Source organism: Aythya fuligula, chromosome 6 (genome assembly GCF_009819795.1).
Source record: "Aythya fuligula isolate bAytFul2 chromosome 6, bAytFul2.pri, whole genome shotgun sequence".
Lineage (NCBI taxonomy): Eukaryota > Metazoa > Chordata > Aves > Anseriformes > Anatidae > Aythya > Aythya fuligula.
In genome coordinates, this window is record NC_045564.1 from 4414690 (window position 1) to 4429082 (window position 14393).

Here is a 14393-nt window from a genome sequence, read left to right on the forward strand (position 1 = left end):
CCTCTTCCTCTCCTTTGCATGATTTGAGAAAAATATTACCACTACTATCACCCGAGTGCAAGAGCCAAATCAGTTCAGCAACCCAGTGCTGAGACACATGGTCTCAGTGCAATCCATCAAATGTATGGTGCATAGCTCCTCTAGATGCTGAAAGTTCACTTGAAACCCTCCCAGAATGCAACATAAAACACTAAATCCTGTATTAGCACGTATCTGTAGCTGAATACCTTAAAACCTGGAGAGCCTGGAAATCCTGCAGTTCCAGGGGGACCTGGGGGACCCTTAAAAAGTAAAAGAAATTGTATTAATACAAGAGGTGAAAGCCATATGAATAGAATTAATCTTAAGTTAAAAAAAGAAAAGCCTGATTATGACATTTTTCTCTGAATAAGAAAACACATGGCAAAATAACAAATATAAATTATGCTATAGAAGATAAAGTTTGGCTAGTCCTAAAATATCACACCTATGTGTTATCCTGACTTTCATATTCAGCTAAATTTCTTTGTTGTCAATTAAAAAAAAAAAAACAACAAAAAAACATAAAAGCTATCATTAAAGAAATAAAGTTATAAAATTGTTCAAAATTTGTTTTAATTATAAAAAGCAGGTGTAGGAAAAAAATAAGCCAATAAAGGTGCTACACATACAAATGAGCATGCTCAGGTTTCATCATGCAGATGGAAAAGATAAATAACCTTTTGCACACTTCAGCAAAATAATGTCTTGGATAAGAGCATTCAAAATTTTATCTGCATAGAGAACAGCAATTCTATTCTGATTTAAAGTGTTAAAAATCTCCTATTTTCACTGTGTGGCTCAAGCATTTTGATCAACACAAATATTCAAATTCAAACAACTCTAGGTCTTCTTACAGGTGGGCCTGCTGCTCCTGGAGCTCCATCTTTGCCATGGGCACCCTATGGAAAAAACAGAGGGGTCTGATAAGAGCACTACTTGGACACAGAACCTACATGCCTTTACACTCATGACTCGCAAAGCATCTCTCCGTGTTTCTACAGTCCTACTTAGTTTACCAAACCCCAAGGATTCCTCAAGTGTAAAATTCTAGAATGATAATTAACTAAATGTTTTTGAAGGAATATCCATCACTTTATGTGACTTGCACTGTAATGATGAGACAGCAAGACATGAAAATATATTCTTCTGAGAATTCTTAAGGAAATAACAGTTACCAGAATCGCTTGTGGCCAGTTTTTACAGGTAAATAAAAATAAAAGTAAAAATAAGTAAGATCAAAATAACAGTTACTTCTAACTCACATAAAAGACAAAAAGATCATTCCAAAAGCCTAACTGAATATGATACAGAACTGTATGATTTAAATCATAAATTCCCTGTCTTACAGACATGTTAGACCAGGTCTGCTGCTCAAGTTATCTAGTGTTTGTACAAATATTGCTGATTAGCTGGGGACGGATATGTTTTCATATATGATTTTACAGATGCTATGCAGTTTTCTAATCCTTTGCATTACAGATGTTTTAAGATAAATCTTAAAACAAGCAAGGAATTATCAACATATTGAAACAAGATATATGCTGATTGCTGATAAGAACAACAGCTGCAATTAATTACTTACAGGGCCACCAGGATTTCCAGGTCTTCCTCTTTCACCAGCTGGTCCTCTTGGTCCCTAGAAAACATAAGAAAACTAGTTTGTGACATGATTTCCTAAACACATATGGCTTGGTACTGCTTTTATTTGCAGACCTTACTATTGGTCAATGTATGTGGTAGGGTAACTAAGGTTAATAATAATAATAATAATAAAAATGAAAAGATGAATAAATCTATTAAGGGGAAAGTGCCAGTGGCCCTTCCATTTAGATGCTACAGGGTACACATATTTACCGGTTGGCCTGGTGATCCGTTTGCTCCAGGAAGACCAGTTTCACCCTGTTATGTAAATTAAAACAAAACAAAACAAAACAAAACAACACACAAACAATTACAGAATGAACTCTGGTGAGAACATTTTTTTATTTATTTAAGAGGAAGAGACAGCCCACACCTTTGCCCCTTTCTGTGTGGCTCTGTGTGTCTGCAGCTTGAACAGACATCTGTGAGGCCTGAGCCACCAAAAAAAAATGCCAAAAGAAAATATTTAAACAGAAAAAATAATTAGGAAGACACAGTCCTTTACTGTTATGCAATAAAGTCAAATGATCTGGGCATGTCCTGTCCTTTTAGAATCTCATCTTTGTTACAGCTATAGGATCAGGGCATGACATAGACCAGAGAGTCTAACTCCTTTGGAATGGTTCCTTTCATAGAGATCTTCAGTCAGTTTCTTCAATGCTTAATGGCTTTTCTGAATAGCATAATATGCAATGCATAGCTACATAACAAATAACGGAGGGTATTTTTACACCTGTTAAAAAGATTACACTACATTTTTTTTTTTATTTTTTTTTTTTACCTTTGGACCTGGAGCACCACTATCACCTTTGGCACCATCTTTTCCATCAAAACCCTGTGGGAAAGGAAAACCATATCTGTGAATACTATTTCTCTTGTAGTCTAGAAAATCTGATTCCCCTTGGCCAATTATTGAGCTTCAAGTACACTGTTTTTTGTGAATATTTTAAATTAGAAAAAGATTGAAAATTATTTGAACCATAGGAAGGTATGTTACGCATTCTTACAGAACGGCAGTAGGAAATTTGAGATTGTTTAAGAAAGAATTACAGGGAAAAAAATAGTGACAAAAATCTCTGTGTACATGGATTAAATTGTGGGCTCCAATCTACACTGCTGAGAACTCACTCTATCTCTTTTCAGCTAGTTTTCTAGCCTTCACACAGACCTAAAATTTATGATAAAAGAGATGTTTAAATACTGTTGACTGAATCCTGTTAGTCCTGTTATAAAGATGCATGGTATAAATGCTGAATGCAAATATTCATTACATCATTACCATAACAGGTGCAAGCTGAGTACTTAGAGCAGGGATTACAAACAATTATTTCTAAAATCTTGAATAACTTTATAGTTACGATTGATTAATCCTAATTTCCAAAGTATAAACAGTAGAAGTGGAAACAGAGCTTTTAATTTATCTTCTTTGACTTCAGTTAACTTTTACTTACATTTATATTATTTTCCTTTATACTTAAAGCTATGATGTCATAAAATTAAGAAACGGTGATGTGGATGGAAACAGACTGTATAAACAACAGACAGCTGTTTATAAAATAGCTATTAATCTAAATCAAGCTTTCACCTTGTCAGTAAAGTTTATACAGTATAATGTTTAATTATTCTGCTACTGCAATTGTTTTTATAATAGTTAGCTTTAGAATGTTTACTGTCTTACACTTTCTACAATTTATAATTTAATAAATAATTAAATATAATTTAATAAATGATATCACAATGGGTTAGCTTGCTGACACATTGGTTTCTTACTGTTGACTTTAACAGAGTAGCATAAATTGTACATCTGTCACTATTCTTCTTTATCAAATATTTGAATAATATTTAATAATACTTTTATTAAATGGTTAATTATCACTTAGAATTATCATATCATATACTTATGTTTTTCATACTGAAATAATTTCACTTAGATTGGGGTCTTGGGCTAGGTGCTGTAGAGATGGAGACATGGTATTTGATCCTAGGATTTTATAACTTAAGTAGCACTCCTGTTTTCACGTTACTTGATGTAGAAGGAAGCACGTTGTTGAGCTTTGTAACACATTCAGTCATCATTACTTGATGTTATACATAAAGGAGCACATTTAAATAATGAGTGCTATTAGCTAGTAGAACACTCTTTGAAAGAAAATTCTTATTCCCCCATGTCTCTATTTGCATTAGTTAAGAGTGGATGCTTTTCTGGAACACATGCTTAACCCAACATGCAGTATGGAGCAGTACAATTGAGGTAACTAGATAAAATTCAACAGTCTGTGTTACTATGATTCAATCTCGTTAGCTGGAAATTGAAGACTGAAGGAACACAGTGCAATACCATGGCTCATGTAGAGCAACAGACTCCATTGCACCCAGTACAGTCAATAAATACTTACTCGTGAACCTTTCATTCCAGGCATTCCAGGCATTCCAGGGTGTCCCTTGTGACCCTAAACACACAAACACAGAAAGATGAGTAAATTTACATACCTACTGTATGAAGGGCACAAACCAATGCTCATTAAGTATCATGTTCACTTAACTAATACAAAATGGGAAAACAAAACCTATCATTAGATTATCACTGTTATTGGGGGCTTTTTCATACCGGTAATCCAGGGATTCCACGGTCTCCATTTCTGCCTGGTCTTCCTGGTTCTCCCTGTGGAAAGAAAGTAAATTGCTGACTTCTTTGCTATTGCTTCAGTTACTGGCATAGATATGGCCTTGACAGATCAAGATGAGTTGGAATAAGGAGGTGAAACTTCCACTGAAGACAGCAAGGAAAATTACACAAGGGTGAAGGTACACACTATGACTGCCTTCTGAAAACCATTGCCAGAAGTTATCAACTCACTTTTTTTTTTTTCAATCAAGATTTTGATTAGCAACTAATATATTTCAAGCCAACATTTTAGAAATGGTATCAACACAGAAAAAAAATATTTTTCATGGTAAAACAGTCAAAATGGACAAAAACATCAGCTGATTGTCTCTCCCTGTACTATACATATCCAGGATTTCCAGCTGTGAGTCAAAAGACGGTTTTAAGAACCTCAACTCTCAAAGCAAGACTTAAAGGGAGCAGGCAACCACCATTACTGTCTGATTTGTTTATTTATTTTTTCCTAATTGTGTTAGTGGAATATCCTGCTAAAATTGAAACTTTTTTGCAATAGACACTTATACCTGACGTAAGCCAAATCCAGTTTCTTAGAGTCATGTTGTTTATCTGAGAAATTGGGAGACATTAGAAATTCTTAAATGCAATGGTATCAATGTGCTCTGCTAACTTAACATTTAATGAAATTTGTTTTTCTTATTTTTAAATCTATAAATAATTTAAATAATAGTGAACTTACATCTTTTCCTGGTGGACCAGCTGGGCCTATCATGCCTGCAGGGCCTGGAGGTCCCTGAAGAAAAATAATGAATATTAAATATAATAATAGATATTAAGTCTCTTTCAAATTAAAAATGCATTAAGTGCCATAAAATATTTGTACTATTGACATAGACAATAGTAAACAGGCAGGATGAACCGCCAGATTTCAATCCACTCCAGTGATGACACAGAGATTCATGCTAGTAGGAGCATGCCTTTGACATATATAATGATATATAACATACGTACAGAAGGGCCAGGTTGTCCTGGTTCTCCGGGGGGACCTTGGTATCCATTAGAACCCTACAATGCAGCAAAAAGCAGTTAAGATGTGAATAACTCCATGCACTGTGCCACGGTGCTACTGTATTTCGTAATGATCTTGTTACCAAGCAGAATATGAAAACAGAACTAAATGTACTCCTCTATAAGGGGATATACATTGAAAACCCCAAATCCTTTGTGTGTTTACTGAGTGTGCACTCGGATTTCCAGTTTCCTTTTTCTCATGTGAAATTTTTGTCTGAACAAACATTTGGGAATATTAGCAGAGATTCATAGCCAGTGGTATATTTTAAGGGCAATAGTCAACTTTAGATGACACCCCACAGAATCACAGTAAGCCCCAGGCATAAACACAGAGAATAGCCCTTAGCCATTGAGCCTTGATGCTGCAGAGATGGTAGGGCCCCGTTAATAAGAAATTACATCTATCCATAAAATTATTCAGCTTAGTATCTAGATTTAATGGCTGGAAATGTACCTAATACTGATTAAAGAGAAAAGGAGAAGCTAAGATAGAAGAGTTGGATGTTTATGAAAAGATTAATTCTACTTACAGGGGGACCTGCATGACCAGGTGGGCCAGGGGGGCCGCTGGGGCCAGGGGGTCCTGGAAAGCCACTCTATATTGTAGATTCAAAAATAGTCATTATATCAGTGTAATATATTTACAAAGCTTAATGCAGCTGCAATATTCACCAACAGATGCAACAGTGACTTACTGAATTAAGGCCATATTTTTGTTGCTTGTCAGAAAAGCAAGCATTTTTGCCAATGAGCCCTTTTCTGAACATTAACAGTGCAAATCCATAAGGCATAAATTATACCTGGACTAACCAAAGGACTCAGAGGATAACACCTCAATATACCCATGGAGTAACAAATCAGCAGCACTGTTCATTATTTAATTGGTAAAAATGAAGTAAAATGAAAAACTAAGGAAATTCTCAATTTGGGAGAAAGTGTTAATATTTCTACTTTTAGTAGCAACAGCCACAAATGCATTTGAGATGCAAACATTTTTAAAAATTAGCACAGTGATTTATTGCAGCTGTATGTGGTTCTTTAAAAATGCTTTTGCTAAATTTAACTCTTTGTGAATTTCATACAGCCAAAAAGATGAAGTATAGGTATTATGTGAGAAACAGTGTGCTGCAGTGCAGCAAATACAAGCTGTACCTTAATATGGCACAGTGTTTGTTTCATGGGATATTGTTATATGGTGTCAGAATAGGTCAGGCATTACAGATGACACACAAAACTTATTTTTGTAATACAAGATTAATATTACAGCTATATATTAAACAGGGTTGCCTTCAGTACATGAATACAACAGGCAGCCCCTCTCTGTTCAGTTACAACCCATTTTGCACAGACCCAGTCTGGATTCAGCATGGATTGGAATCATCAACTCATCAATTGCAATCCATCCATCAGACATACGGCTACAAACAAACGAGATGTCATTCTTTTTCAGGGTGCACACTGGAGGGATAAACTCATTGTTAGGAATGGCATTTGCTCACTGCCAGTGTCTCCAGACTGTGGATAAATGAGCGGCTTTTAGTTAGGGTATGTGCACTGGGGGAAAGGGTCAAAGCCAACATGTGAAGGTTATATGAGAAAGTACACAGAAACGGAGATGTAAAATACAAAATCAGCCTACATGCAGTAGGAAGCCACTGGAAAGACAGGAATGGAGATGTGTGACTGAGGCACACAATGACATTTTTCATTTTATTATACATCCATTTTATTTCAGTTTGGATATTTATTAAAATTAATGGGAAGAATCTATGCAATGTTAACATTAAATGCTGCATAGCTCTAGAGAATTTAGTCACATCCAGTTACTGCTCTGCTACTTACTTTGCAGTCATGTATTGCATGATGCAGTATAAAACAAACAGGTGACAGTATATAGAAAATTCTGGTTGAAAACACTCTAGGATGCTCAATTAAATTATTATTTAATTTAGTTAAGTAATTGACTTGATTTGTTAATTTAATTGTGATCAAAGTACAAGCAGTAAACACCTCAGGGAAAAATGCCAAAAGAGAGAGGAGTAACCATGCTTGTTAACTGAGAGATAACCCTGGTAACAAGCATGGTTCAGCACACCCCATATTAAGACACCAAGTAGCAAAATGTAGATGATGCAACAAGCTGTGGGCAAAAACTGTAAGGAGCTGAAAACAAATAAATGAACAAACAAATACAAAAATAAAGGACTGAATAAGACAAATGGATGAATGACCACATTAGTGAATGAATGAGGTAGAAACGAACAGATGAATATAAAGGTGAGAAAATAACAAACTACAGTTCAGAACAAACAGCTGCCACGATTAAGTAAGATTTATTTCACAAGATGATCTGATGGAACCCTGAAAAACAATACGTTTGCTTGGGAATGCCTGGATATATTGCAATATATGGCACCCAAACCTTGCTATGCAGCACAAGATTAGCAATCACAATTACGTTTAAACAAAGCAGCAGCCCATTTCAAATAATAGCAATTCATCACATCCATCACATAGCAGATTGCCTGAATCAAGAAAGACACTTAAAGATATCAGTATGATATCACTGCTGCAGAACGATCCATGTCAACGGTGGTGAATATCTATAAATCCTAGTGCCTAAAAGAAAAGTCATGAGGTACACCTTTACCATTTAATTTATATAGTAAACATAGCTCATGCATAACTCTTTCAGGCCATCCAAGCTTTAGCTCACTAGAAAAATTGTGAAAAACTTAGGCCAGGCATAGCAGGGAGATACAGCATCCTTAGTACACAGTCTGAATAGCTGTGGGTAAAAAAATCATAATAAAAAAAGAAAAAGTGGAAAGCTTTGATGCCTGGGATGAAAAGGAGCTTATAGCAGGGGTTTTCTCACTTGTTATCAGGCAAATTTGAGTTGTGGAAATGTGAACAAGTATGGAAAATCACACTGAGTAAGGACAGGATGCTGTTGAAAGAATAAAGATTTGGGACAGTAGAAGGGGTAAAAATGTGGTGGAGGTTGGGGGAAGCTATCAGTAGTAGATACCAAAACAGATAAATGAGGAGGGTATGGAAGGGAGAAAGAAGTAAACTCTTGGGCAGGATGAGAAAATGAATCAGAGAGAGATTAGAAAGATGAAAAGGAAGAAAAAGAGAGAAAAACAAAAACAACAACAACAACAACAACAAAAACCAACAGAAAAAAACACCCCCAAAACAAAGCACCCACAGATAATCTATAGTAACTTTCTAGAATGACGCTGCCAAGCAAACTGCTGTCTTACACCACATTCCACTTGCAGGCAATAATTAAATTAAAACATAATTTGTTAAATTATAATCAGGATACATAGACATCCAAGGCATAATCTACAAGTAAAAAGTTCGTTCTTTAAAAAAAAAAAAAAAAAAAAAAAGAGGACAGATAAAAGGCTTTATCATCTTACAATGGGCTGGGGGTAACCTATGCCAACTGAGCCAGCCTTCACATCATAGGAGTCATACTGTGGAGAAAAACTCTGTAAAAGAAATAGAGAAAAAGAGAGAAAAAAAAAAAAAAAAAAAAAAAAGAGAAAAAATGTTTGCTACAAGTCAAATAAGTATTTTCTTACATTTATATGGCAAATTAATAAAAAGAACTCATTTGCATACATTGAGTACTATCATCCATAAGAGAAGCCCAGCCAGTAACTTTTGTGTTCCTGGTTTAAACACTTCTGACAATTTGTCTGGAAACCAATGGAAGTTCAGTCAAAAGCATTTAGAGAAAACATGTCCCGTGGGGCTTTGTGACAGCAGATAGCTTCTCTGACATGCACACTTACATAAAATACTGCTTAAAAAAAGCCCCAACCATTGAATTTTACAATCAGTTTTTCAAGGAGATTCTATGTAATTCTTCTATTTGAAGTTGACTTTATTATGCAGATAATAGGGAACTTAGTTGAACAATATGGCATTAGTGCACATAGGTGGTTGAAGTGCAGATACATGCAGAGTTCTGTCTGATAACCCAAACCACCTTGGATCCAGCTCTTCCACTGGCCAGGCCCAAGAAGGATCCTGTGCTATTGATATCAGCCATCAGGCCAGGATTCAACAGCATTGGAGTTGGAGACTAGTTCAGCCTTTCTTGTATCTGCATCTGCCAAGCCAAAAGTGGTAGTTATCTTGGTATATTATTGTGATGTCCACTGAGGCTGGTTAGCTGACCTACAGCACATCTCCCAGCAGCTCAGTCCTTCCCTGACGATTGCTTTCAGAACTAAATAAAATGAAGACGTCTTTCCTCAGTGTTTTGGCTCACCTGTGAGTGGGAAGAGTATGTGGAAACTATGAACAGATGAACAGTGGCCTGTGTTCAAAAGTAACTGTTTTATCATAATATTTTAACAGTTTTGCATTAAAGCCATTCCATCTTGTAAGGTTGGGCTTGCTCGATTGCTTGGGAGACAACGGGACCACTTTTCTAAGTGCTAACTGTGAATCAACAACCTTAAAAATCAAGCTGCACAGTACCTGCAGTTAAAATTTTCCATGACACAGCATGAACCACTTGGAGAGCAAAAAAGAACACTGCCCCATGCAGAAAAAAATAAGATGAAGAAAATATTTTCCTCAATTATACTACAGTGCTAAGCATAGCTACCAATGCCACGTGTGCCTAAAAATCATGTTCTGTACGTCTGGAAGGTGTCAAAAGTGGGGCTTGGACAGAATTTTAGGCATCTAAAGATGGAATTGCAATATTAAAGTCTCCTCTTTACTAGCCTGCTAACCTTGGTGATGCTGGTGTTGCACAGGGGACTCAGGGGTTTTGACCACCACCCCAATAAGACCTCAGAAGATTTCCTTCTGTGTCTGCCCAGCTCTTCAGGAGAGAATTCAAGATTTGGTGGGCCAAAAATAAAGAGGGAACACAACAAATAGCAACCAAAATGAGACTTCTCTGCAAGCAGGGGACACAAGTTTCAGTCTAGTTGCCTGGGGATGTTCTTTATTAAACATGCAAAATAAAGGAAAGTGAGAGAGATCCTTTGTCATTAAGCTTGAGGGGATACACTTCCTCCAGCACAGTTCTTTCTGGTCTGATTATTTCTGAGTCATATAAGTCTTTCATCAGATCTGGCCCAAAAGTTTTAAAAATAAGATAAGACTGTGATTTAACTGTGCTTCAGCCAAATTTCATGGAAAAACAAATAAACTACAGAGAAACAAAACCTTGACCTATTACTCAGCTGTGTTTTTCAAAGGCACAAATGAGAGACAAATGCCTTTGAAAACAACATATGTGTGAAGGTACAAGGGATAAATACTTTACTGCCTTTGAAACCCTCCCTCCTATGTATTATTTAAAACAAAAACAATCAGGGCAATCCTGTGATTCACATGAAACAGGATGTCTCCTATTTCCAGTTCACCCCAAGCTTTCTTGGTGAAATAATGGCTCTCTAAAGTCAATAAAGTGCTGCTATTGACTGTATTATGCCTAAAATTTCTCCTCAGTGTGGGTGCTTTCCAATTGCAGATTGCTTGCCACAACTGTGTCAATTTACCTTCCTGATGGTTTGTTGAGGACTGGAAAAGGCTGAGACACAGTCAAGCTTCTCTCCCTCCCCATCCACTTTTTAGTCATCTCTGGGAGTTATCACCAACGCAAGAGCCCAGCCTGCTGCTTCACAGCAAGGCTTGTGGGTGTCCACAGGACAGTACTGCTCATGGGCAACGAGTAGAAGCTGAACACAATGATGACTTACACCTCCATTGATGCTGGGACATGACTGGCAGATGCCGGGGGGACCAGGAGCTCCGGGGCTCCCTGGCTGTCCTGGGGTTCCAGGGGTACCACTTCTGCCTGGAGGACCAGGAGGGCCCTGCAAAGATACAAACACGGCAGATACAGACATCAAAGCTTGCCTCGAACATTTCTGTTTGTCGCCAAGTCTGTGGGGTTGTGGTGGTGGGAAGCTTTCTCTATTAACCATAATTAGGGACACACCTGATCATTCAGGAAAGATGCAGACAGTAGGCAAATTTAAATGAGGAAACCTTTATTAGCTGCTGGAGCCTTACTGCATCCAATATTTGATCAAGCACACCAGAAATATTAAACAGGTCAATTCCTGAATATGAAAGTAATACTGCAAGTGGAGACCGTAGATTTTCCTTCTACTGGGAAGAAACAATGACAAAAATAACATGTAATGCAGTTTGGACTAAACTCTCCTCACTGTCTATTTTTCCCCAGTTGAAATCATTAAGAGTTCCATTGAAGCTAAAAGAGATTACTTCAAAATAACAATACTGCACAGACTTGCTGCAGACAGTGCTGACATCTAGGAAAGCTGGGTATCTCAGCAGCTTGAATGGTATATATCGCACTGTAAGAACTGGCTCTTGATTTTTTTAGTTTTCTTGGGAAAAAAAGAAAAAAAAGCTGCACTTACAGGTTCTCCCTTGGGGCCTTGAGGGACTGGAGGCTAGAAAAAAGGAAAAAACAATTAAATTAAGAAAGAAAATAAAGTCAAACTGAAAACTGAATATATATGAAAAAAATAAACAAGAGGAAAATACATTTAAATACTGAAATATAGTTTTATATAGTTTTATCAAATAAATTAAAATTGTTCTTATTCATTTTTTTTTTTTTTTTTTTGTTTTTTTTTTTTTTTTTTTTTTTCCAGTCAGTCTTTCATCTGCACATTCATGGTGCATCCATAAAGTGTGTGCATCTACCGGAGGCAAAAATCTGGTGCTAATGAAGTCAGTAGAGCTTTGCCACTTAGTATGATAGGGACAGACGTCCACTGTGAAAGTCTGTAAAGGACGAATTATTTGCATCCTTGCCTACTAAAAAGCACATTAATACATGTGATAATATAGTTAACTTTAATTTTCTTTCAGAAAGAAAAATCCCCCAATTAATTTATTTTTTCGATCAGCAACTCATCTATAGGTTACAATCTAGATTCTCAATTGGCATTTTAGAACTTTTTTTTTTTTTTTTTTTTTTTTTTAATTGAATTCAGCTGCTACTGATAGCAAAGGATATTCAGCTGAAACGACCTTGGATTTTTCAAGGTGGTGGTTTCCTGTCCATTACTCAAGGTCAGCAGGACAGTTTCCACTGGGCTGACCAAACTCTCGCAAATTGAAGACTGAAGGAAATAGTCCACATGGCCTATGTTACAAGGTACCACAGAACTGATTAAACAGGGTTTGAACCTGCCTGGGGATTTCAGTCCTGAAATGACAACCCCTTACTCCAGGAACTGAACAGAAAGCAGCTCCAAGACTCAAGGAGAGAGGAAGCTGTGCTTGAATCTCCATCATGCTTGTATAGACCACTCATTTGTGCAGCTACAAACTGTTCAGTGAAGCAGCTCAGGCAATTCTGAAAGCTGTATAAGTGCACTAGAATAATGGAACCAACACTAGGATACACATTTGTATGCAACTTTTCACGTTTAAACAGAAACATTATTTATAAAGCTGTAATCGTACATCTTCTGCCTTCCTCTTCTGTCTACACATCTCTTTTCAGCCTTTTATTTTTCTCTTACACACAGTCTCCCCTCTCTTCCATACACAAACACAAAGATCACTCTATAGGGATCTGTATTTCTTATTCATAATGGAAGTTGGGATATTGAGTTACTGACAGATCATTCATTAGAATTCTTTTAATACAACCCAACCTTTGAAGCAATGAAAATCTCAGGAGTCTGTCCCATTTAAATGCCTGGTTAAGAACTGTCAACGTGCCTGTGGAAATCAATATACTTCAACTTTTTTTTTTTTTTTTTTTAAGATTTCAGGGATCTTGAACAAGGATGAAATGTTCAGATGACCTTCGAGTATTTCTACAATGCAGATTTCAGTATAGCTAGCTCAAGGACTGAGGCAGTTTAGGTAGATTTGGCATGCACTAACAATATTTTTTTTTCATGAGGTTAAGTTGATGCAACTGCTTTAGCTAATGCTACTTACTTTCCTTTACAGTGCAGTAAGTCACACAATAACTCTGCAATAATAAATTTACTATACAAAGATACAGAATTGAGATGATAAGAAATGCAAGCTCACAGCATGCTGTGAAAATTGTGCTAGCAATAGTTTCATGGATTTACCATGAGCATGATGTTGACAAATAAGCTGTTTGCATTATTCTTGTGTTTTGCCATAAAATGAAAAAATGAATAGCTAACCATTGCCCTCTAACCTCTTTGTTTCTATTTCTCTTTGCCTGTCGGCTATGGAAAAGTGGGTTGAAGGACTTCATGCTTTCAGATGCATGGTCCAAAGGGCTAACAAGTATTTTATCAGATCTGGTACCAATCCACTGCTGGAATACAGACATAGTGATATATTCTTAATTTTACCAAAATAAAGATAAAACTCAGTGAAAGTTCAGTATTTTTTATTTGCTTTGGCAAAATGTACCCATTCTAAGTATTTGCCTGGAGTCAAAAAGTGACATGCTTTGTATTTAAAAGAAAAGTATTTAAAATCATCTAAGAGAAAATCAGTTGAGATTGGCCTAGCTCAAGAAGAAGGTGACACCTAAGTAACTATATTGAGGACTTACTTTTGTAGGCTGTGGTGTTGTTTGTGGACAAACTGGACAGCACTCTCCAAAGGGGATCTCTGGATTGGGGCAGTCTAACTCCTGGTCGTCACAGATGATGTCATCACAGAGAACAGATCCGGAGTCACACACACAGATTTGGCACGGCTCTGGTTTCCAAACATCCCTGTCAGCATAAACCTGCCCAAGATGGGTACATCCTCCTAGGACTATGGGAAAGAAAGAAAAAAAAATTCAGTATTATTACAGATGTATTTTACAAATCAAAGAGGACTAACATGAAAGCTTTCAGATAATCTGTTTTGTTTTCTACTGTAATATAGTTTATCTGTGTACAGTAAAAGGCTAAATGCTTCTCTTCAGACACTGGGAGGATGTTACATTAACTGCAGAGTCTGCTCTGAATCTATGAATAGACATCAATAGAAACCTCCTGGAGTTGATCCAAAGCCCAATTAAATCTGC

At 36.6% G+C, this 14393-nt stretch overlaps 1 protein-coding gene across 1 annotated transcript in view; it reads right to left on the reverse strand.

Moving 5' to 3' along the window:
- COL3A1 (collagen type III alpha 1 chain) overlaps window positions 1–14393 on the reverse strand; it is a 49916-nt gene that overhangs the window by 19343 nt on the left and 16180 nt on the right. The window contains exons 2-15 of the mRNA XM_032190534.1: window positions 13929–14137; window positions 11788–11820; window positions 11098–11214; window positions 8788–8859; window positions 5887–5952; window positions 5297–5350; window positions 5025–5078; window positions 4271–4324; window positions 4059–4112; window positions 2444–2497; window positions 1876–1920; window positions 1604–1657; window positions 876–920; window positions 228–281 (exon numbers count right to left, since the gene is read on the reverse strand). Coding sequence (XP_032046425.1) covers window positions 228–281; window positions 876–920; window positions 1604–1657; window positions 1876–1920; window positions 2444–2497; window positions 4059–4112; window positions 4271–4324; window positions 5025–5078; window positions 5297–5350; window positions 5887–5952; window positions 8788–8859; window positions 11098–11214; window positions 11788–11820; window positions 13929–14137 — 965 coding nt within the window. The remainder of the gene's footprint in view (window positions 1–227; window positions 282–875; window positions 921–1603; window positions 1658–1875; window positions 1921–2443; window positions 2498–4058; window positions 4113–4270; window positions 4325–5024; window positions 5079–5296; window positions 5351–5886; window positions 5953–8787; window positions 8860–11097; window positions 11215–11787; window positions 11821–13928; window positions 14138–14393) is intronic.